Source organism: Tiliqua scincoides, chromosome 6, assembly GCF_035046505.1.
Source record: "Tiliqua scincoides isolate rTilSci1 chromosome 6, rTilSci1.hap2, whole genome shotgun sequence".
Classification (NCBI taxonomy): Eukaryota; Metazoa; Chordata; class Lepidosauria; order Squamata; family Scincidae; genus Tiliqua; species Tiliqua scincoides.
This window is the reverse complement of record NC_089826.1, coordinates 13,080,091-13,103,867: the sequence shown is the minus strand read 5'-3', so window position 1 is coordinate 13,103,867 and position 23,777 is coordinate 13,080,091. Positions and strand designations below refer to the sequence as shown.

Sequence of the window (23,777 nt, the reverse complement as noted above, 5' to 3'; positions counted from 1 at the left end):
CAAAGGAGAATGTCATGCTTCTTTTTTGGGCACCAGACCCAAGCCCTAGAAGGAAAGACAGCCCGCCCAGCCAGGAAGCTGTGCGCTTCTGCAATTGGCCCGCACCGAGGGTGGGGAAGGAGGGTGCTGGCAGAGGCTGACGTCACTCCACCCTCTGGCGTCATCACAGGCCTTCCAGTCCCGAGCAGCCCGGCTTGCAAAGGGAAGGAGGCTCGTTCGCTTCCAGCGCTGCGATTGGCGCGGGCAGAGCAGGAAGGCGGACGCAGCTGGAGCTCAGCGGGCAGGAAGGGCTGCACGAGGGGGGCTCGGCTCTGTCTCCGGGAGCCGCGCTTGCAGGCGGGGAAACGTCCTGGGCTTCTGCTTAGAGGCGTGTCTGCCTGCCTGCTGCGGGCTTGTGCTCGGGGGGAGGGCAGGCGCTGCGTGTCTTCCTGGGGTCCAGCTGGGGAGGCGGCATCGGCCCCCTTGCGCATCTCTTCTTCCACGGACTAGCTTTACGAGGTAAGGAGAGCATTGGCTAGTCTAGTGCGTGCGCCTGAGAGCATTGGCTAGTCCAGTGTGTGTGCGTGAGAGCACTGGCGAGCAAGGAGAGCATTGGCGTGCGCATGAGAGCATTAGCTAGTCTAGTGCGTGCGCATGAGAGCATTGGAGAGCATTGGCTAGTCTAGTGCGTGCACACGAGAGCATTGGCGAGCAAGGAGAGCATCGGCTAGTCTAGTGCGTGTGCATGAGAGCACTGGCTAGTCAAAGTATGCATTGGCTAGTCTAGTGCGTGTGCGCCCTGCGGGGCTGGATCTAGCTCGGGAAAGCCAACCTCCTGGGTTCCCAGAAGGAAGCGACAGGGGGAGTGCGAGCCTAGTAGGGGCGGAGGAAAAATCAAGATTGTAGTCAAGATTCCACGTTTTGCATTCTTGCCTTTCTGCCCAACGGTGCATATACGCAACAGGGATCAAATGTGTACATCTGTGAGTTGGGCAGAAATGGGGTTTTAAACTGGTGGGAGCTACCTGAACATCCCAATTTTGGGGACCCTGCTGGATCCCTCAAACCCAGTAGCTTGCTTCCCACGATGACTCTCCTGGCCCCCTCCCCAGAAGCCCACAAGCGGGGCTTGGACTACAGCCCCTTCCCTTCTGTAGCCCCTCCACCTGGCTAGTACTGTGGGGTACTCTGCCTCTTAACCTGTAGGCTCTAGTTAGCTGTCATGGCTAGCACCAGTGGACAACAACCCCACATCCTCCCTAGATGTGTCTAATCCTCCTCCTTTCCTGGGCTGCTCTAAATTAAATCCAGCAGATCTGGTGGATTTAGGCTGCAATCCTATCCACCCTTACCTGGGAGTAACCTCCATTGATTAAAGTGGGGCTTACTTGTGAGTAGATCCGCCTAGGCTTGGCCCTTGAGTGGCCCCTTCCTCTCTTTCTCCTCCTCTTTCATCGCCAGCTCCCAGGCTGCTCTGTGATGGATCGAATTGATTGCCTTGCTGGCAGCCAGCAGAAACTAGGTCAAGCCTGCTTGCTTGTCTGCAGAGGGGAGTTGCTGTGAACATTTTCGCTTTGCAAAGAGCCTGTTGCGACAGTGCCACAGCGCCCCGTGGCTCCTCTCTGCCACCTTGGGCGTGAGATCAGTGCCACCTGACCTGAGAGACTGCCCCCCTGGCTCCGGGTAACTCACACACAGCAATCCACTGTTTGCCTTGGGGCAAGGCAGTGGCGTAGCTAGAGGGGGAGCAGAACACTAAGTTTTGCAGGGAGCCTCACTGGAGTGTGCAAGGAGCCCCTTCCCTTCCCCTCCAGGTCTTCGAGGGGGGAGTCAGTGGCGTAGCTAGAGGGGGGCAAAGCACTAAGTTTTGCAGGGGGCCTCACCGCAGCGTGCAAGGAGCCTCTTCCCCTTGAAGTCTGCCTTCGAGGGGGGGCTCCAGTGGCCTCGCTAGAAGGAGGCAAAGCACTAAGTTTTGCAGGGAGTCCCATTGCAACATGCAAGGAGCCCCTTCTCTTCCCCTCCAGGTCTGGCTTGGGGGGGGGAGTCAGTGGCGTAGCTCGAGAGAGGGCAAAGCACTGAGATTTGCAGGGAGCCTCCTCGCAGCGTGCAAGGGTCCCTCCGGAGCCATACCCGGCGGGGTGTGTGCAAAACAGAGGCATATGAAGGGGAGGGGCCCCTTGCACGCTGCGGGTAGGCTCCCTGCGAAATGTAGTGCTTTGCACTCCCCTCTCGCTATGCCACTGGCCCATCTCAGTACGCGGGGAGGGGGCGAGCAAGACGCCCTCCTCCTGCCACCAGCAGTGCAAAAATGGCACTTGCTCACACCGTGAGGGGCAGCAAGCCGAGGGGGCGGGCTGGGCTGGGCTGGACCACTTGGAGGAGGCTGGATCACTTGGCAGTATGGAGCGCGCAGCTCGCTTGACCTGGGTGCAAGCAGACCCTGCCCTCAGAGCCATTCTGGGTGGCTACACCGGGTAGATGGGACTCCTCAGCCTGGGAAGGCAGCTCATCTGAGAGAAGGAAAACTCTGATCCCAAACCTCCGCTGCCTTGTGGCTACATCCAGTTACGGAAAAGGCTTCAGGAGTCAAAATCCTCGAGGCAAAATCCGGAGCCAGAGTCCTTGAGGCAGTGCATGGCTGAACACAGTCACGTTCTGGCAACTCCTGCCGTATTGGCCTCTGCCTTTCCATTGGACCATTTCAGCGACATGGAGAGGGGGGATTTGCTGCATGGGAAACAGTCTATCCCCCATATCTACTTTACCCAGACTTCGCGCACTGGAGAGGACACTGTTCCAGAACCACCACTCAGAGCGCGACACCGTAGTCTTCCGAGACTGAAGGATGCCAACAAGGAGACACTTTGGTGGATTCCCTGTTGTCAGTCCTAGGGTGAGCTGTGCCCTATGCAGTTTCCTTTCTCTCCTCCCTCATAGTCTTTTTAGTATGTTAATTGCTACTGTCAGTGGCGTCACTAGGGTTTGCATCACCCAGTGTGGGAGGCCAGCATGTCACCCCTGTGATGGACTTCCTTCCATGAAGTGGGCTTGGCAATACCATGGGCATGGTGATGTACCTTGTCACGCCCCATCGTTTTTTTTACTATAGCCTTTGATAGAATAGTGATATTTCAACATGGTTTGTTTCTTTGCATTCTGCATGAAATTATACATTGATAGATATACAATATGATGGTAAATTCTGGGTGTGTTACCCAATGAGGCCTGCACACCTTTAGTGATGCCACTAGCGGCTGTTGATTTTTCCAACCGTCCTTGGAAAACATATTCTGGATGCTGTGGAAAGTAGGAAATACTGTATATTGGGGGGGGGGGGGGAGGAGATGCAAATTTAATGTGACTGATAACCTGCCCTGTAGGCGGTCTCTATGATGAAAAGCTGATTCTAAAAGCAACTGTCAGGTGATGGGAAAGCTGGTGAAAAGTACATGTATCCTGACTACCACTTTTAATGATGTGGTGATGTCATAACCATGCTTGTAGTGCTGTGGCAAAAGGTTGGTGACTGAGCTTCTCTTGCGAACTGGTCATCAGTCTCTTCTGCTTCTTGATTTGCACTGATGTGAATGAGGGGTGATGAGGAACACAGTCTTGTTTGCTCCCCGGAGGCAAGTGGATAGCTGCATATGGGATCGTTTCTGCCTTGCACCAAATGCTGCTTAAATGCTGTTTGTCCCATGTTTTTCCTTGCTGCTGGAAGCTATTAGGCCTGGCTCCTGCACAGATACTGTCTCCGTGTCAGACTGAAGACTTGGCCCACAGCTATATGGAAGTACAGATATCTGGAAAGAGAGGCAGTGAGCTGGCTGGGAGCAGCAGATGAATTTCTTGGAGGAAAAATGATTTTTAAAAAAATCAGCATTGCTTAACACTCGGTATGCATTGGAGATAAACTAGAGAAAGCAGACTACAACAAGGTCCTAGAGCAGCCATTTTCAACCACTGTGCTGTGGCACACTGGTGTGCCATGAGTGGTCCACATGTGTGCCACAGGAATTTGAGGGAAGGTCATTTATTAGTAGGGCCAATGGGGGATGTGAGCCCCCACTGGCGGCAAGGTGTGCCTTGTCAATTGTCAAAAACCTGATGGTGTGCCTTGACAATTTTAATGCATGGTCAAGGTGCCATGTGATGAAAAAGGTTGAAAATCACTGTCTAGAGGAAAAGTCCTTTTGATGGTGGAAAGAATGTGGGTGCGGGAAGAACATTAATACTACCTGATGTTCTGTTTCAGTCTTGGGAGTCGTTTTCCAAGATGTTTTCCCTTTATTTTTTGGGCAGCACAGGATGGCATTGAATTAAAATGAAGAGCAGAAAAACAGGAGGCTTGCCTTATCAGGCAAAAAGTGGGTCAAGTCCAGGGTTTTGTTTCCTGCAGTAGCAAACCAGAGAAAGGAGAAACTTTTATTAGTAAGCTGTCTCAAGTGAGTGTAGCTCTTGGGATAATGTGTGCGACAGGAAAGGTGCAATGTGCACAGCAATATATAGAAAAGGCTCATCACTATAATCAACTTGTCATCTTGATTCTATGATAATGTGAGTGACAATGTCTATTCACAGAGGAGCTAGATTGTGAGGCAGGGTTTTGGGCTAATAAAAAACCCCTTGTGTGTGTGTGTGTGCATTTTGCGCACCAGGTGTGATTTTAACATATGTTCACTTCTGCTCGGTCTAGGGGGGAAAAAAGGACTGGAAGTCAGCATTTTCAGATGAGTTTCTTGCACAGGTTTGAATTAATCTGTCAACTCTCCCTATTCAAGCATCATAGCATCTGTAGGTGTATAATTCCCCACCCCAGTTTCCTAGCCCTACCCATAAATCCTATACAGAGCATCCAATTATCCTGTTGATTTTGCTTCTGTGATGTGAATTGAGATCTGATGTTGGAGAGACAGCAATGCAATCCCCAGGTTTAGAACTGTAGATGCAAGTATGTACCTGCAGAGGGTTGAGTTATAGTTTGCTTGCTTTCTGCATTGAAATAAGCTGAAGGTCTCAGTCTTCCCTCTGTATCAGATAACAGTATATAATTGGCTTATGTGAAAGAAGAAACCTGGGCTTGTACAGTCAACAGTGTTTTTGGAAATCCCCCAATAGTTAATCCTGTTTAATGAAAGTGTATTGATATGAAGCAAGAGAACAGAAAGACAATAGTCATTGTGCCTCTTCCTTTATCTGCAGAGCGAAAACATTTCTCACATGGGAGTTCTTTTTCCCTCTTTATTTTTTCACATTTTTATACCACCCTTCCTCCAAAGAGCTCAGATTGGTGTACATTGTTCCTTCCCTTTTTTTTTCCTTACAACAACCATGTAAGGCAGCTTAGGCTTGTAGATAGTGATTGGCCCAAGGTCACCCAGGAAGTGTCCTGGCTGAGCAGGGTTTGAATCTGGATCTTCCAGGTCTGAGCAACTCCAGAACCACTACATCATCCTGGCTCTGCAATCTCTCAAATGGCTGTTGAGATTGCCTTGCTTTGCATGGTAGAAATCTTGGAAGATTTTCTACCCGTAATTCTTGATAGCCTTTGGTACCTGCCTGGTCGGAAGCAAGGTCATTGCCCTAATTTCTCTAGCTGCACTTTTGTAGCCCCTTAAAACTTCTGCTTTAACCTATTTTAGCCCTTCAGAAACATCCAGCAGCACACCTGCAGTTCAGTTTTCTTTTGAGCCTTTAATGGAAAATTCCACTGTCAAAGCAAAACTCAGGCAGAAAGACTGACCTTTCCCTTTTACTTAGGATGGAATGCTTTAAGGGCTGATTGTATTTATTATAGTTAGCTGATCAGGGTTGGCATTTTGACACTAAAGCTCAAGTTACAAAAGCATCCCATACCCAGATATGTAACCAGAGCCCCTTTAGCTAACTGTTCTTCTTCGCCGCACTCTGATGTGGGTAACCCACAGCACAGATACCAGGGTTTCCCCCCTTCATTCCCACATGTTCTGTAAATCTGTGCATACTGGCTCCTTCTCCCCCACCTTTAATTTTCTTTTGTCTGCGCTGGCAGTAATTCCCCAACTGTGTACCCTAAGAAAATAACTGGACTTCTGTGATGGCTTATTAGGGTAACATGAATAATCTTTCTGGTCCATTAAACTCACTCATAGGGGAGGCTTCCTGCTATATTTCTGAAATGACTTGCCACTCTGCTTTTGGGGCTGTATGCATGCAGCTCTTCACACCTTATGTTCAATGCACCTACAGCAGTATGCATAATCTGTATTCTACTGTCAAGCAGTCCAGGACGTCATCCTCCCCATACTAGATTCCTAGGGTAGAATTCTTGCCATTAAAGGGTAACTTTTGTTTATGGGCCAGTTAGATAGTATATGAAATGCATTACTATCCTTGCACAGTGAAAGACTTGCTACAGCGGTTGGCATAGCAATGGTATATGTGACTTGATTCCTTGACTCTGTTGTTTATTACTGTGTAGTCAGTGACAACAAACACCACTGAGGAGGCAAGCTTCTGCTTCTAAGCTCTGGCTCGATCTGTTGGAGAATATAACTTCACATTTTAAATTCTTTTTGGAAAGGTCACATTGGCTGCCGTAAACTGCCTGCACCTAAGCTAAGTAAAAAGATTTCATGCTGCAACAATAGTGGTCTCTCTGCTGTTTCTGTTCCGGAGAATGGCTTGGTCCAGACCGTGTTCCAGACCCAATAAGGGGAGCTGTGAACTGGACAACCACAGAACTTCATCCCTGCCCTCCCTCTAATTTGCAGTATGCAGATAGCAATACTGACTTCCCAGAGTTGCAAAGGTGATTGAGAAATGGAATGTGACACATTATGGATACCCAGAAAGCAGATAGGGGTTTGTGTGTTGCATGATCTCTATTCTACAAGGGGTGGGACGTTCAAGAGGCAATGCTAATGCAGTTGGTTTCATTTTGGTGACAGCAATGAAGATGTAAGATGTCTTCATAATGTATTTCTTTATGCATTAAGAGGAAGAGAAGAGATTCTGATTGGACATCAGGAAAAAATTCCTGACAGTAAGGGCAGTTTGGTAGTGGAGCAGATTGACAAGGGGGGGTGGCAGACTCTCCCTCACTGGAGATCTTCAAGGAGAGGCTCAAAGAGCACCTGTTGGAGATGCTGTAGGAGGCTTTCCTGCTACAGGCAGGGGGCTGGACTTGACCTATTTGGCCCCTTCCAATGGATTCTAAATTACCAATTTATTTGGGTAACTGTGGATGGATCACTTCCTTAATTCTCCCTCTCACCTCAATGGGACCAGAAAGAGCTTAGCTATGACTGGACTTTCATACTTGGCGTTGTGAATGACAAAACCTCAACAGCAAATGGTTCTTTCATCTGACCTTAAATATGCTGGAAGATGCTTCCTCCCTGGCTTTTATTCACTTTGGGTGTGGAAAGTGAAGGTTAAACAGAAATGTAGGCATCTTAAAATAGTTTCCCCAAAGACTATTTCCAACAGGTCCTTTGATTTTTCAAAGCTTATGAACACAGTGCTTGCAAAAGTACATCATTTGTTTGCTAAATAATACTTTGAATGCCACAAGTAGAACTATGGTCATTGTACAAACTAACTACTGAATGTTTTTATGTTGATTCTGCTTATAGTTTCAATACTATGGCAAGCATTGAATAATAACATTTTGGAGCGCATTTAAAAATAATAGGGCTGGTGATTCATGCAGCCCAATCCAATGTACTCCTTGGGTCTCTTTAGGGTTTGTTTCCAAGCATGAATAAGATTACAGGCATGGGTGACAATCCTATACATGTTTTCAGGGAATAAATCCCATTGAATTCGGTGAGTCCTACTTCTGAGAAGACATACATAGGAATGCACTGTTACCATACCCTTTATTTAATTGTATTGCAAAATGCAGTATCATACAAAATTCACAAAATACATACAGGTTGAGACTAATTATTCACGTGTTCCGTTCCAAGCATTCACTGGATGGCAAAAAACGCACTAGAGCAAATCAATTTAAAAAACAAAGTTTCTTTGCTCTGTTGATTTAAAAACAGCTTTGCTGACCTTTTGACTGTAAGATAAGAGTCATTAAGAAGACAATCCATCAAGCAGTCCTCCTCCAAGAGCTTAGAAAGCTTCTCTCAGCCCCTCCCTTCACCAATGCAAAGTGATCACCTTTCTTTCACGTGCTCAGGGGGAAGGGTGGGGTCCACTGGAGAGAGAAGGATTGATGGATTGTCAGCCAGCTGCCCTTTCTCTCTCTCATTAAGGAGGATTGATGGATTGTCAGCCAGCTGTCCTTTCTCTCTCTCATTAAGGAGGCTTTGTTAAAGGACTGTTCAGTTTTTAAAACTGATTTTAAAGGGGTGCATTTTTCCCCTTCTCCAGGGATCAGCACATTCCTTCTCATTTGCAGGGGCCATTCGTGTTGAGTCAAACCAGTGTATAAAAAATCTGTGTATAAATAGGTTGGGCCTGTATATAAAACACAAACAGCAAGCAACAAATTATTAAAACATGGTGAATTAAAATCATGAATAAAATTACATTATATGTTTTATATGCGCAGTTAGTAAGGGACTAGACGGAAAGCATTTAACCACTGGACAGCAGTCGCCTCAAGTTGATGTAGTTCCTGCATGGAGCCAGAATAGCTTAGAAGAGGTCATTCCATTGTAATATGATGCCAAGTTTGCACTGCAATGGAATGCCCTCTTAGAAGGTATTCTGGCTTCCTGCGGGAGCCATACCCTGCTGGCAAAGAAGGAGCAGTGCTGTTCCTTCCCATGCCACTGAGATAAGATGGGAAGCTTGAGAATGTGTCGGAAGAGCCTGAACTGTAGCTTTTTCTTCACATGTATACATTCACCCTTGGAATCAGTGACTTAATTCCGGTCTGGGGCAGAGCCACTGAAGCCCTCCTCCTACAAGGCCCTGAGCTTCTTGCTTTTCACTTGCACCATGGGAAGCAGTGGTGCTGCTGTGGCTCTCATTCTGTTTGAGATAAAGTAAAAATCCGGGCTTGTCTCCCTGGTATTTGTTTTGTCTGCTTTTATTTTTGTGCTCAATTTTTTTTGGCTCTTTGGAATTTTAATTGTTTTGTTTATGTTGCACGTTTTATCAGAAAGGCAGGCTGGAAATGCTTCCCTGCAAGAACATTGATTAAGGCTGCGATCCTGTAACATTTTCCCAGGAGTAAACACCATTGAGCAAAATGGGAGTTACTTCTAAGTAGACATCCATAGGATTCTTCTGCCAAGTTTGACAACTAGCAGGACTTGGTTCCAAGTACTGTATAAATGCTTAAGATCTTTACTATAATGAAAGCTTGCCGAGCTTGCCACCCCAGTCCTGAAGAGCGAGCCTGAGAGTTTAGCAAATCTGTGCGTTATATTGTAAAACAAAACAATACTCCTCCCTTTGGAAACTGCCTTAAATTACAGCACAAACTCCTTCTGTTTTCCTCTTTCTTGACCAGTTTGCTTGTCATTTTCAGGACATTCCCAGACCGGCTTCCTACCATTTGTTTCCCATTAAGTTCTGCGGGATCGCGTTATGTCCACGGCTGCTTTGATAAATTTGGTTAGAAATGGAAGGCACCAGGTGAGGAGGGGAGCACTGATAACATCCCGACTCTTGCAAGAGGACAAACGATTGACAGTTGTTTGCCAGAGCTCCACCACAGAACGCAGGCGTTCCCGTTTCGACCTGGATGGTAGTGGCCGCCCTGCCACATGGGACTCGTTTGGTATATGGGACAACCGTATTGATGAGCCCATCCTCCTTCCTCCAAGCATCAAATATGGGAAGCCGATCCCCAAAGTCAGCCTGTCAAATGTGGGCTGTGCCAGTCACATTGGAAAGCGAAAAGAAAATGAAGACCGCTTTGATTATGCTCAGCTGACTGAAGATGTTCTGTATTTTGCCGTGTATGATGGTCATGGTGGGGTGGCAGTAGCTGATTTCTGCAATAAGTACATGCAAAAGTATATCCAGTGAGTACCTGAATTATCTGGTCTTGTGCTTGCCTCCTCTTTGGTAGAAGTAAAACTGGGCTGGCCCATACATGAAGCCAGCTTAGGCTGTTGCATCAGGCAGCAGGTTGGGGGGTGTGTGTGTGGGGGTGTCACTCTTTACTGTCCACTTGCTTGTCTTCACTGCTCTTTCTCTTCCTTCCACTCCCTAAATTGGAAATGGTAGTGCAACAAAGAAAAAAGGTAATTAGGAGGGGGAGAGAGTGCTGAGCTAAGACACTAGAGAGTAGGAGGGACCGAAGTTGACACATCCTAGGGAAAAGAGGGTCAGCATTTGGTATGCTCTGTCCGGAGGTCTTGGGTTAGCGCTGGATAGATGATAACATTGTATAGCATGTAACCTACAGTCGATTCACCCCTCTCGATTCTAATTTTATCACCCCCACATGTCCCATAGAGTGTAGGTGGCTTGAGGAGATGGCCAGTAGTAAGTCTGCTGAAACCTAATTCAGTATGAACATTCTGCAGAAGGCTGGTGGATGTGGCACTCTTAAAGAGGGAGTAAAATGGCCTTTTCTCACAAGCTTATGGAGTTGCCTGTTGCTTTTTTAATAGCTGTGTATACATGTACAGTCTGATTATTGCCCAAAGTGCTTTAATAGTATGCTATTGCTTCATATTTGAACACTGGTGGCGCAGTAAGTCATCTTGTTAGGAGCTCCATATGTGTGGAGAAAACTTAAGTCCCACTCCTGCATACTTTGTTAAAGCACTAATTTCCAGAAGAAATGCCACTGTACTGTTGCCCAGTCCTAACTTGAGGACTGACTTGACTTGAAACTTGACTGTACTGTTGCCCAGTCCTAACTTGAGGATTTGGATTGACTTGAAAAGTAAACTTTCCTGAATAGCATTTTCCAGCAAGTCAGTCCTTGGGCAGGCTGACTTCTGGAGGAATATTCACACATGAAAAAGTACAATGCAGCCCCCTTTTTCTTCAGTATCTGAGGTTCCACACAGCGCATCAGGTTTGGAAATGACTTTGTTGAACAAAATGACTGAGACAGGGCCCAATCCTATCCAACTTTTCAGCACCGATGCAGCCTCAATGCAGCCCTGAGGTAAGGGAACATTTGTTCAGTTACCTTGAGGAGGCCTCTGTGACTGCCCCCCACCACAGGATACAGCGCATGCCCATTGGTGGCATGGCTGCACCAGCACTGGAAAGTTGGATAGGGTTGGGCCCACAGTCAGCTTGACCCCCCACACAAATTATCTTTTCATGAGGTCAGCACAGGGATGACAGTGGTGCTGAAAATGGTTTCAGCCTGCACCACCACCATCTTTCTCAGTGCCTTGTGTGGAGCTCTGTACATCTGAGTTCTTATGTTGTCATCTTTTGGAGACCATTTTAATCCTGCTGCTTTGTTTTTGCAGACAATTCCTTGCTGAGGAGCAGAACATGGAAATTGTATTAACGAAAGCTTTTCTAGAAATAGACAAAGCATATGCAAGACATGCTAACTTATCTGCTGATGGTAGGTACAAAGTGGGAAAAGGCATGGAAAAAGTTGCATTTCCTTGGGCAAATAACATATTGAAGTTTAGGGCTTGTCTTTGCATTTGAAAGCAATTTTAACACAATAATTTGCTAATGGTTTATCTTGTAGATCAGTGTCACTTGGGGCTTACGCTGCTGACCATATGAACAATAATTTGAAATGCTTGGATTTTAATTGATGCATTGGTATCAGACTAGGGTCCTGAAAATATTGATTTAGAAATTTTACTCTAAAGTTACTGTTGAGAAGGCCTTATCCATGCTTAGCTCAAATGGTTGACAGCGATTCGAACAAGCTATCGGCTCTTTGAAAATAATGAATCTGTTCTTCTTAGATTTTAAGAGTTGGCTAATATTCATGTTAATCTCATGAATTTAAAATACATAATGGAGGTAAGGTCCACTGTAATAACTAGATGTACTTTGAATCTCAAACAAGTTAAGGCTATATGGTCTTAAGCTCTGTTGATTTTTTTTGCTGTAGTTCAGACTGTTATAGCCAAGCCACTTAAAGAATGTGAAGGCACAAACTAATGGACTTCAATAACTTAAGAAAAATCCTTATGGATTTTTTTTTTTGCATCTTGCTTTCTCATTAAAACATGCATGCAAGCCCATTGCCTAATCTTGCTGTATTGGCAGCTTTTGTATACAGCTAGACCACCTTTAGATGAATGGATTAAGAGTGTTCACTGTATGAAATGGATATTTCTAATATTATGAATATTGGGCCATGCTCTCAGTATTAGCCGTACCTATGAGTAAGCATGCTTTAGATTGGTCTATCTGGTTACAAGCCTTTACAGCAGTGGTTCTCAAACTGGTGGGTCATGACCCACCAGCTTGTGTAAAGATGCCCCGTTCCCTTTAAGGGGCAGGGGGAAAGCAGCAAAGCAATCCCCAGGATCACACCCCTGCAGGGGGAGGGGGGCTCTTTTTAAATTACCCATACATGATCCCAGGGTCCAGGGGGTGTGGGGAGCCCAGCACAGCGCTTGTGGGGCTCTCTGAGCTTTTAAACAGTGAAAATTCTGGTTTAATCGCGCTTGGAACTTTCACTGTTTAAAAGCTCTGAGAGCCATGCAAGCGCTGCACTGGGCTCCCCTCACCCCCTGGACCCTGGGAGTATATATGGGTAGTTAAAAAAAAATAGCCCCCCCTCCCCGCAGGGGCGTGATCCTGGGGCTCGCTTTGCTGCCCCCACCCCCACAAAGACTTACCCCGGGAGTAAATCTCCCGGGAAGTTTGAGAACCACTGCTCTACATAATTTCTTTTGAGTACATCCCATTGAAACAATAGCATTCAATCCACTGAATTAAGTAAGTTTTAAAATGACATGCATTGTAGATGTCTTAATCAGAATTCTGTGTTTGTCTTGGCCTTTTTAATTGGCTATTCCAGAGTGGTAGTTAACAGTGCTGTTGGAAACGATCCAGGCAATGTTCAGGACAAACATGAGGAAGCCACTTCCTATCAAAATTGTTGACACAGCTGACTTTAAGCACTCAACTCAGTTGAGTCTTGGTAATTTACTTGGGTTGGGAGTACCTGGAGCTATTTCAAGGCTGTGAATCAGCAGATAAAAATGCAAGCAAGTGCAGGGAGAAGCAGTAGAATGGGGAAAGCCCATGAAACAACTTCCTGCCTTTTGGACCTGATGTAGATGATGCACTTAACTGATGTATCTCCTGGTCAAATAAACATGCACAACCATTCAGATGGGAGGCACCTATATAAGTACACATGGAACTTCACAGTATTGAAAGCCAAATACAGGTACCTGCCCCCAAGCAGTTTACAACCTGCACTAGCCATTACAATCTGCTTTATTACAGATTTATTTATTTACAATCTGCTGCTTTATTACAATCTGACTGGCAGGTAGATGTCTGTGTTGGTCATAGAATCTTGTTTTTAACGTTGACTTGCATAGCAAAAATAGTATTAACTGAGTAAGATACTGAATAATTTTTTTCTTGAGTCTAAGAAGTTACCATTCAGCATCATGATCTTAATATGTCAACCTGCAACACTGAGAAAGTGAAAGAGCTGCAGAATTAGGTTTTTTTTTAAAATATCTGTGCAACATTTTAAAATGTCCCTACTTCTTTTTCCTTGCCATGATGGTTGTGAATGCAGCCACTGTACACAGTCCACTGGATACTATTCTTCTGCATAAGCCTTACTGGAAGTCACTGAGAGCTGTGCCTCATGTATGTTCCATTTGCATAGAGGGATTATTTTTTGCTTCTCCTATGTTTTCATTAAGGAAATGCCACTTTACTATTTATCTAGTGGCATTCATCAAAAAGACCTTGTGGTTCCCAGGAGGCAAAGACAGCTACCCAGTTTGAGTAGTATTAAGAAACCTTCTCCGATAGTCTATAAGCACACATTGCTGGGAAACTTTAGGCAGTGTATTTATTTTTAAAAGGTCAAATATGCATAATCTAATTAAAACAGTTTTGTTTTATGTATTTGTATTTCCAATGTAGCTCACTCATTATTTGGGCATATCTCATTTCTTTCAATAAAACATGAAATGCCTTCTATTACCCTACAGTTCCAAATGTCAGCAAAATTAACAATAGTGGGTGACAAATAGGTTGGGGAGGTTGCTAAGGAAGAATGATGCTTATTAGCATTGGCTACGATGAATTTCCCTCCATCTGTAGTACGTCAAAGCAGAGCTCTTGAATTTAGCTTGAAGGTTCTGCTTTCCTTTGCAGCTCCGATCCTTCCAAGTGTTGCAGGTTTTCTTTTTCTTTTTTTAAACCATGATTTCTTTGAGCAAAATTCCTGGGTGAATTTCCTATTTGCCTCTGTGTACATGTTATTTGTGGCAGACACTGTATCCGACCCGCAACTCTAGAATTGGAGGCCCGGGACACTATATGCTGGGCTTCAGTGGAAAGAGAGATCTACCTAATGTGGTCCAAGGTGAAGGAGTCTGGCGGGGTTCCTAGCCTGGACTACTGGAAGGTTCCCACATCCACTTTGTCACATTAGTTGAGATGAATGCTCTAAAAATGTCCAGTGAGTGTTAAGATACCTATTGAAAGGTGATGTATTTCTCTGTAGTGATGCCATTTAGAAAACAGCAAATCTGATATTAAAAAAAATATCTTTTAAATGTTAACCAACTGATGTTCAAATGCAATATTTTTATGCTGCTAAATGAATTGAGTATACTAAAGTGCCACTGACTTTATGGGTGGTATGATTCCTTGATTTTGGAACTGCCCTGGTAACTAGGGATCAGACCCACCACACCTACATGTTGCTTCCTCCCCTTCTTTTTAGTGAAGTTTACAAAGGACTTCTGCAGAAGTCCCAACTGGTATAAGTATAGCCACAGTGTTTAGTGGATGTGGAGAGAAGATGTTTCTCTTTTTACTGTATCTGCTTCACTTGATGAAGTGGGTCTTATTGACTTCAATTAATGCAGTCAAGAGTGGGGACATGAGAGCAGAACTCCTTGTACTGCAGTCATTTCCAAACTTTTTAAAGATTCTAGACCAGCTGTTTTCAACCAGTGTGCCCCAAATGGTCCACAGTTGTGCTGTGGGTGTTTGGGGGAGGATCATAATTAGTATGGCCATTGAGGGATGCGAGTACCCGTTGGCAGCACAGTGTGCCTTGACAATTTTAGTGCCTTATCAGTGTGCATGAGATGAAAAAGGTTGAAAATCACTGTCCTAGAGACCTGATTTATAAATGCCAAGGGCTGTGGCTATAATGGTGATCGGGGAGCAGTGCTCCCTGCTCCACATCAACTGGTTGAACCCTTGATGCACATAGCCTAATCTGCCCTGTCAGTTTCGTGACCCAACAAAAATTGGGTCACAACCCACAGGTGGGTCGTGGACCCAAAGTTTGGGAACCACTGCCTTATTGCATAAGGAGCAACCCTGACAAACATGAGAGGCTGCCTTTTACAGAGTCAGGCCATTGCCTACTCTGACTGGTAGCAGCTCTTGGTTAGGAGATTTTCTCAGCCTGCTGGGAAATACTAGAAGTTGAACCTGGAACCTTTTCATGCAAAATATGTACTCTGTCACTGAGCTGTGCCCCTCCCATCATCATAAAATGCTAAGATTACAACCAAGGCTCAGTGGCATAATCAGCCCTCAATTAATTATTATTAAGAGTGTTGATATACTTTTCAACAAAAAGTTCACAAAGCAGTTTACAAGGAAAACCAATTTTTGTTACCTCTTCCTTGTTGGTATTGAGCACCTGTCCTGCAGTGCCTTCTGTCACTCATATATTGTTTGCTGTTGTGCATTTTTCATAATGCAGCATGTATATTTGTAGATATGTTTTAAATAGGTGGTTCATATTTGCCCCCCTAAAATAGGATTAATGAGCCACGCTGAGTTCCTTTTTTAAAAAAGGGCAGGATGTCAAGGTTATAAGTCAGTGGTTCTCACACATTTAGCACCAGGACCCACTTTTTTAGAATGAGAATCTGTCAGGACCCACCAGAAGTGATATCATGACCGGAAGTGACATCATCAAGCAGGAAAATTTTAGCAGTCCTATGCTGCAATCCTACTCACAGTTAACCCAGGAGTCAGTACCATTTACTATCACTGTTAAAAGAATATACATAGCAGCTTGTTAAAAGTATATTTCTGTAACATTTCCCAAATGCAGTCACATATCATGGTAGCATCAAATCTAATATATTAAAAATAAAATATTGAAATGGATGGGAACCCACCTGAAATTGGCTTGTGACCCACCTAGTGGGTCCCGACCCACAGTTTGAGAAACACTAAGTTTTTTCCCCAACTCTCCAAATGCTTCTCATTTCACCAGAGCGGTATTAAATTATCCTAAACAATCTCTTGTTTCCACTTGATAAGAATAGTGGAAACACTATTCTCTTCTCCACCTGTGTCCCTGCCCTTCCTGTCTGCCAATACTGCAGATAGCCAGGGAAAGTGAAGGAAAGAAATGCAGGTGGAAGGAGTATGGCACCTCTCACCAAACTGCCCCAGCTAAATTGGAAATGGAAAAAGAAAATAAATTCAAGTAAAAACTATTTTATTAATACCAAGCAGTTGAGGACCATTACTTTTCCCCCAGAAGTTAGTTATTTAGTGATGTCACTACTAGACAGTTCACATTTCAAAATGTGAAAAATAAAAATTAAAAAATTACTTTTCTGTCTCCGAAAGCAGTTCCAAAAGCAAGGAATGAAATTGGGAGGGACTTGTGGTTGTCTCAAGATTGTTCTCGTAACTTTTAGAGGTAGTGGAGAGTAAAAAAAGTAACTGATCTTCTTATACCTTGCTGTGTCTTATGCCCTTAACTGGTTAAAACAGGTATTTTACTGGTGATGCTATCCTATTGCCTCCCTAAATTTTGTGCATACCTCTTCTCCACTTAAGCAGTGGAATGTGCCTAAGGTATACTAATCCTCTGCATTTCATAAGAATTAAGCCAACATAGGAACTCTGTGTGCAGTAACTTAGAAACATGACCTGACCTAATTGGATCTTATGTCCAGATAAGCCTGAAGAGGACTGGATGTCATATTCAATAAAATGGGATGATCTGTCTTGTTAACAATTTTCTGGCTATATAAAAACCCTCAAAGGGTTGACTAAACCTTGCAGTAATTGACTGATAAATATTTCTTAAGGTAGTGTTTGTTAATAAGTATTGAATGAGCTTCTTGCAGCAATACCTGTTTTAAACCTATTTTAAATAATTCCACTACCTAGTTTAGGTACCGCTCTAAGCTGCACTTTCTTTCTTGTTTAATTTTTCAATCTGTAGTGTTTTCATTTCACTACAAGGCTTGGTGTAGCTTCCTCCTCCCTCTTAAATATTCACAATAGTTAAAGAGAAAAGGATCTCACAATATTATTGTTTTTAGGGGAAGACAGGCAGATTCAGAACCCTGCCAAATCCTCTCCTCCCTCCTTGTGATATAAATGAGGTGCCATTTGTTTAAAAGAAAGACTATGACCCTCACAAAACTAGAGTTCCTAGCATACCTTCAGAGTAGCCATGTGTGTACGAAGCCAACCTCAAACCAGTTGGTTCAAGCATGTAGAGCTATTTGTAGCTTTGGAAAGTGCAAATTGCCCAGTCTTACACACATAGTTACATTAGGTGCGTGCCCCCTTGTTAAACAGTCTGAAATGGAAAATGAGCCTTAAAGGAAAACATGCTTATTTACTACATAGATGCAGCCCTCACAGCTGACATGGGGCTCACATGTTCGTATAAAACCCAAATGTAAAATGGCACGTGTTAATTTTGTTTAGTTAATTTAGGCTTTGTTAATTAAGATCCCCTTTAGAAAAATGCCACTGTAATTAAACCACTTCACAAAACTGCTTTGGATATAATTCTGTAGTCAGGGCTGTCTAGTATCAGTCTTTGCAACTGGTCTACAGCAGGCTTCTTTTGATCGAAGAAGAATATAAAATTTACCGTAGACCTCACATAACTGAACTATATCTTCATGCATTTGCCCCCTTGCATGAAGCTAAGTTGTGAGAGTACTTCTCCTTTTGGTGCATGTTTGTCTCTTGTTTTTCTGTCTTTATAGCTTTGAACTATACAGCACTGAATGTCTGTTGGTGATGTCGTAGTTAATAGAAAAATACTGTGGCAGCAGCATTTGGTGCCCTAGGATTGATGGTCTCCTTTTCTGGGGCGTTTTATAGCTTCCTTGCTGAATGCTGGGACCACAGCAACTGTGGCCCTGCTGCGAGATGGGATCGAGCTGGTTGTGGCCAGCGTGGGCGATAGCCGTGCACTTTTATGCCGCAAGGGGAAAGCTGTGAAGCTGACAGTGGACCATACTCCAGAAAGGAAGGATGAAAAGGAAAGGTAAGTGGCCAAAATGTACTACTTTGAGCCAGTCTTGGTGTGCCTTTCAAAAGTTAACATCTATGTAGGACCACCGTGGTGTGGTCAATAGAATGCTGGGCTTGAGTTAACCCATTTTTCCTGGGTCACAGGTGTACACATTTGGTCCCTTATTGAATATATGCAATGTTAGGCAGAAATGGCTTAAGAACAAAAATTTTAAAAGATTAAAAACAAAGCATGAACCAAATGTGTTCAAATTTCCAGTCTAACTGCAACCCCTCCTGATGGAACTACCTGTTTATCATCTCCAAGTGATAATATCCGAGGAGTGTGAACTGTTTACAGTAGCCATTCTGTACCTCCGAGAGATGACAGAGGCTTAGTCATGAAAGGAAGCATCTATGTAAAACTGGTTGTGTGAACTGATTTGTAAAAACCAATGTTTATGATCCTAACTTTAACTTTTCTTTTTTCAAATAAAGAATCAAGAGATGTGGTGGTTTTGTAGCCTGGAACAGCATAGGACAACCCCATGTGAATGGCAGACTTGCAATGACACGTAGCATAGGGGACTTGGACCTTAAGAAAAATGGTGTGATAGCAGAACCAGAGACTAAAAGAGTTAAGGTAAGCAGTCCACTAAAGCTGTGCTTTATTTTGCCCCCTTCCCTGCCATTTTCTTCTAAGGCTACTTAAGTACTATAGCAGAAGATGGGAGACACTATTGCCAACTGGCATTTTCCACTAGGTTCTGTTCTAAACAGTGCTAATCTATCTATCTACATTCCTAATCTGTACTGCATTCGGCATAAGCAGACTCTGTCTGACTTGTAGGTGTAAGGCACATTAACAGCCCAATCCTATTGGGGCTGACGCTGGTCTCCCTGCCAACATATTTCCCCTCCTGGCTGCCACAGCATTGCTGGAATAGTGCACTGGTGACCAGCACTGCCTGGCTTTAGGATTGAGCTTTAAGTTGTCCTGCCTGACATTTTGAAAATCCTTGACCAAGTTATGCTTATATGAGACAGTAGAGTTAACTATATTGAGTACTTGGTACTGGGAACACAAATGCATATGCATCACTCTGGTTGCCTTTTCTTGCATCTAAATATGTGAGTGCAAGCTGGCTAGGGGGCAGAGTGGGGAGTTGCAAGGGTGAACAAATGATATTAAGAAAGCTGTGTATGCTCAAAGTATTGTAGAAAGAATATACTGTATTTAAAAGCCGGTTCCTGGTTGTTTGTCACACTGTAGCATGACCAAGAAATGGAATCCATGGCTGGTTTATGCAAAATGGCTGGCATATACGTTCTCAGTGAGGTCACATTAAATTGTGTGAGCTGCAGTCAGGCATAGTTCAGGCTGGAGAGAGGGGAAACCTGTCTTTGTCCTAAGAAGGACTACCCAAAGTTAAGCTTATCTTCATGACACACATTTTCCTAGTGATTGGCTATTTATTAATATTTATTAAACACTGGTCTGAGCTATCATTCTGTATGCTGCATTTCTTTCTAATAAGTAAGAATGTACTGCTAACTTACTCAGATTGCTGTTAACTCATATGCTTTTGTGTGCGTAATTTCAGTTGCACCATGCAAGCGATGGCTTCTTAGTCCTTACCACAGATGGCATCAACTTCATTGTGAACAGCCAAGAGATCTGTGACTTTGTTAACCTGTGCCACGATCCCATGGAAGCTGCTCACATTGTGACTGAGCAGGTAGGTGTTTCTGCCTTACCAAACAATGCAGTTTACCACTGTAGGTGATGGGATTTTGAAGCTATGACTGGGTACCAGATGAGAGAGCCTGCCTGAGTTAAATGGATCAGTGATCTGATTCTGAATAACTTAGCTTCATGTGTTCATATTTCAACAGTAGTATGTGACGACACAACTTTTCTTTCCTTCAGGCTGTACAGTATGGAACAGAAGATAACAGTACTGCCATTGTTGTGCCATTTGGAGCATGGGGTAAATACAAAAACTCTGAGGTCAACTTCTCATTCAGCCGGAGTTTCGCTTCGAGTGGGAGATGGGCATGAGAGAATTCTACAGTGAAGCACTGAAAGGCTTGCTGTAGGAGGCTGGCAAGGCAGAGAGCAGATCTCTAGGTAGTTATGGTAACCTATCTTGTCCATCTTTCTTCCCAGCAGCTATGCTTTCTGCCTGGGTAGCAAACTGTTGTAACTAGATCTCACCACTCCATGAATAGGTTCATTCCTGCCTACTTCAAGCCAACAGTTCTTTTCCTTCCTCCATACCTTATTGAGGGTAGCTCAATAATCTTGTGCACAGACAGTCTTGTGCACAGACAAGATGCTGGTTATTTGCACCTGGCTGACATCCTTCTATCGGTTTTGTATCAAGTGTCTTACTTAACATACCTGGTCCATTTTAGAGGGTGAGATGGTAAAGGCCAGTGCAAAAGGGTGCACTTAATTTTGCACAACATGTTGGGGAGCAAAGCCACAAGGAGAGGAAAGGTGGCATTAAGTGGTCTACTGATTCCAGGTGAAATCTGGCATCAGCTTGTCCAGCATTGCAGAATAGTAGCTTGAACTTGGGGCTGCTAGTTTCCATCCTATGGGAGTCGGATGGCTGAGTTTGTCAGCTGTGTGTTTGCTATCTTTATGTGCCCTTTCTTAAAATCTGAGGGTGATTCATACTTGGTTTGAAACGCACAACTGCTACTGGTGGGATCATTGGCTCCTGTGTGCAGCTCCTGAGACAGCTGCAAGCACAACATCAACAAGGGCCACATGACATATAGTGTATCTTCAGAATGCTGCATGGCTTCTATTTTTTTAACTTAAAGATGCCAGTATGTATGTGTGTGCGTCCACACTTTAAAACTATATCCTTCATATAAACTAATCTGTTAACATTCACTTCAGAATCACTGAAAAAATACCATCCTAAACATGCAAAGTTTTAATTAAAGGGTGTTTTTTGTTTGTTTGTTTTTGTCAAGAGCATTTGGGCAATGGGTAAATTCCAAGAGTATGGACAAAGGGTTGCTTTTTCTAGTAGGCAAGAGCTGAGGATTCCCTTTCAGTTTCCTCACCCAATTGGTGTTGCAAGGGAGCAGTCAGATTTAGAGTTGCTATTAAGTTTTACCTAAAGTGGAGTTTTATAGCAAATGTGGAAATTTCTGCTTGGGGGAAGTACATGAAAAATACTGAGGAAAGCAAAAATGTTTCAGGAAGACTAGTGGAAATTTTTAAGAGGGCTCAGCACAATCCTATTTAAAATGTAAACTACGTGTGAAGGTAATAATCTGTAAATGTGATCTTTGGCAGGGCTTCAGTAGTAGTCTGGGGTTGGGGTGGGGTAGGAGCTCTGAGGTTGGTGCCTCGCTCCTGCCCCATGCCAGACCACAGTAGCCAGTAGACTCCACTGCCACCATGAAGTCAAAGTCAGGTGGGGTGGGGAATATGCACATACCTTGGAAACCTTTCTCCAAATTATGTGGAGAATTCTCCCAACCCTGTGCTGTAGTGTGTAACCAAAGTCTGTGAAGACTGGTACAGAGCTCTGGCTGTGTTCACCCATGCAACAGAGCGAAGGATTAAAAACACTCCAGAAAATAAGTTTATTAAAATGGGAAGAGAAGGGGGATCATTTAAGCCAAGGAGAAAATAAACAAAAGAAGCAGGCTTGGGGAAAAGCTTGGGTGTTTGCAATGTCCAGTTGTGGCTCTTAGCAAAAATGCAAGCAGTTGATTAGAGACAAACCATAAAGCAACATATAGTTCCCTAAGGCAGCTCTCTCCCTGGTCCCTACCTGTAGCTTGCTTAGCCATTATACTCCTCTGACCACCCAGGGTGACAGGTGAGAATTTGAACCACACACAGAAGTGTTCTTTGTGGGAAACAAGTCAGAACACACAAGAGCATCCTTGAGCTTGATCTTGAGTAGACCAAGTTCACTGATGTCACTGGTCCATCCAGTTGGATCATTTGCAACCACCTGGGCATCCTTCTGGTCAGGTGTGCCTGTGTGCCGAGTTGACTGGTGTACACAGTTCCCAGCAGGTGGAGTGGACTCAAACAAAAAAGATGGAGAGTTCACAAAATGATCTGTCACCTTGACCAAGTGATCTTTCTGCCATTGCACTGATCTTAAAGTGTGTGAGAGAAGCCTCTTCCTTGACCTTGCATGGAATTACTCAGAAGGAAAACAGATGGAGCAAATAAAGGCAGTTGATGGCTATAGCCCAAGAACATGATCTGAAGGGCCCAGCTAGAATTCTGTACAATGGAGGACTGTTGCATTCTTGAGATGCTGGAGGTATGATTATTGTGACTTCTCCACTACTCTGAGAGGCAACCTCCCTTTTTTTTTTGCAACATAACATTTCGAGCACTTCACTGGTGTTTTTTTTGTTTTTTGTTTTAAATTAAGCTTCATTTTCACCCAGGCATAACCCTGCTGAGCCATTTAACCGAACCCTGATCACAATGTGAACCATGATAGACTGCTGCTACTTACAGCACAATCCTAAGCAGGTTTACTTGGAAGTAAGTCATACTTTGTCCAGTGGAGCTTACTCCCAGGTAAATGTGTTGAAGGGTTTCAATGCTTGTATTGCTTAGGGCCACACCTTTGTACAAATCATTCCAATTTTGCTTTTGTATACTGTTCACAAAGCATCTCTTGGACATTTGCTCATATATTATGAAATAAATTGCTTTGCAAACAGTCTGCTTTGCTTGGCACTGTCCTGGAATTAAATGTATATTTTATATGTGTGTGTTACACATAAGCACAAGGGTGTAAAAACAAGCACTTGTAAATATCTCTAGTGTATCCTGTACTGCTGTTCTAGGTCACTGTAATGGTGTGTATCAATGTTAAGGCCATCATTCATTACTTCTAAAACTGAGGAAAAGCAGTTGATGCTGTGCTTAGTTTTATGTAGAAGTGAATGGTAGTTCTTTAAAGTAAAAGGGACTTGGGCAGAATAAGAGGAAAAGAAACATTGGTGAAGATGTTCTTTCTCTTTATACCCCCCCCCCCCCTTTAAAATGCCTTCAGCATTTCTGTGCCCTGCTAGCCCACTGATCCACAAATGATGTACAGGTATGATGACGTGCACATGCCTAAGGCTCTCTCCGTGCAACCAGATACCCTGATGACCAGCATGCCCAATTCATGGAGGATACCTGTACACCACATAGAGGTGTACAGACATAGTCTATATGCATACATGTTGAAAATATGGCTGCCAGGGGGCATGATCAATAGATTCATCTGGAGCTGTGGCTAGCAGGTGCAGTGTTGCACCTCCCTATTTTATTTGGTTTATGTTTCAGTACTTCTGACTTTTTAGGTTTGAAAGCCCAACCAAAGTATTGAAATTATTGGCACATATTTTAATTGAGAATGTTTTAGGACATGGGGGAGGGGGAAGAAGAGGGAGTTTTGGTGTGCTGGACATAC

General features: G+C 44.1%; 1 protein-coding gene across 1 annotated transcript; it reads left to right on the top strand.

The window, feature by feature from the left end:
• Positions 1–231: 231 nt before the first annotated feature.
• Positions 232–21,044, top strand: PPM1K (protein phosphatase, Mg2+/Mn2+ dependent 1K). Its single transcript, XM_066631817.1, has 7 exons — positions 232–498; positions 9,455–9,953; positions 11,370–11,470; positions 18,184–18,349; positions 18,814–18,958; positions 19,920–20,054; positions 20,246–21,044. Exons 2-7 carry the CDS (start codon positions 9,514–9,516, stop codon positions 20,375–20,377), a joined length of 1,119 nt encoding a protein of 372 aa, XP_066487914.1. The 5' UTR covers positions 232–498; positions 9,455–9,513; the 3' UTR covers positions 20,378–21,044.
• Positions 21,045–23,777: the final 2,733 nt, after the last annotated feature.

What these genes read in the sequence shown, in the direction of transcription:
- PPM1K (XM_066631817.1), top strand. Translation starts at nt 9,514, where the DNA reads ATGTCCACGGCTGCTTTGATAAATTTGGTTAGAAATGGAAGGCACCAG. An exon ending in TGCTAACTTATCTGCTGATG is followed by an intron (nt 11,471 to 18,183) that starts GTAGGTACAAAG and finishes GGCGTTTTATAG; the next exon opens with CTTCCTTGCTGAATGCTGGG. An exon ending in AGGAAGGATGAAAAGGAAAG is followed by an intron (nt 18,350 to 18,813) that starts GTAAGTGGCCAA and finishes TTTCAAATAAAG; the next exon opens with AATCAAGAGATGTGGTGGTT.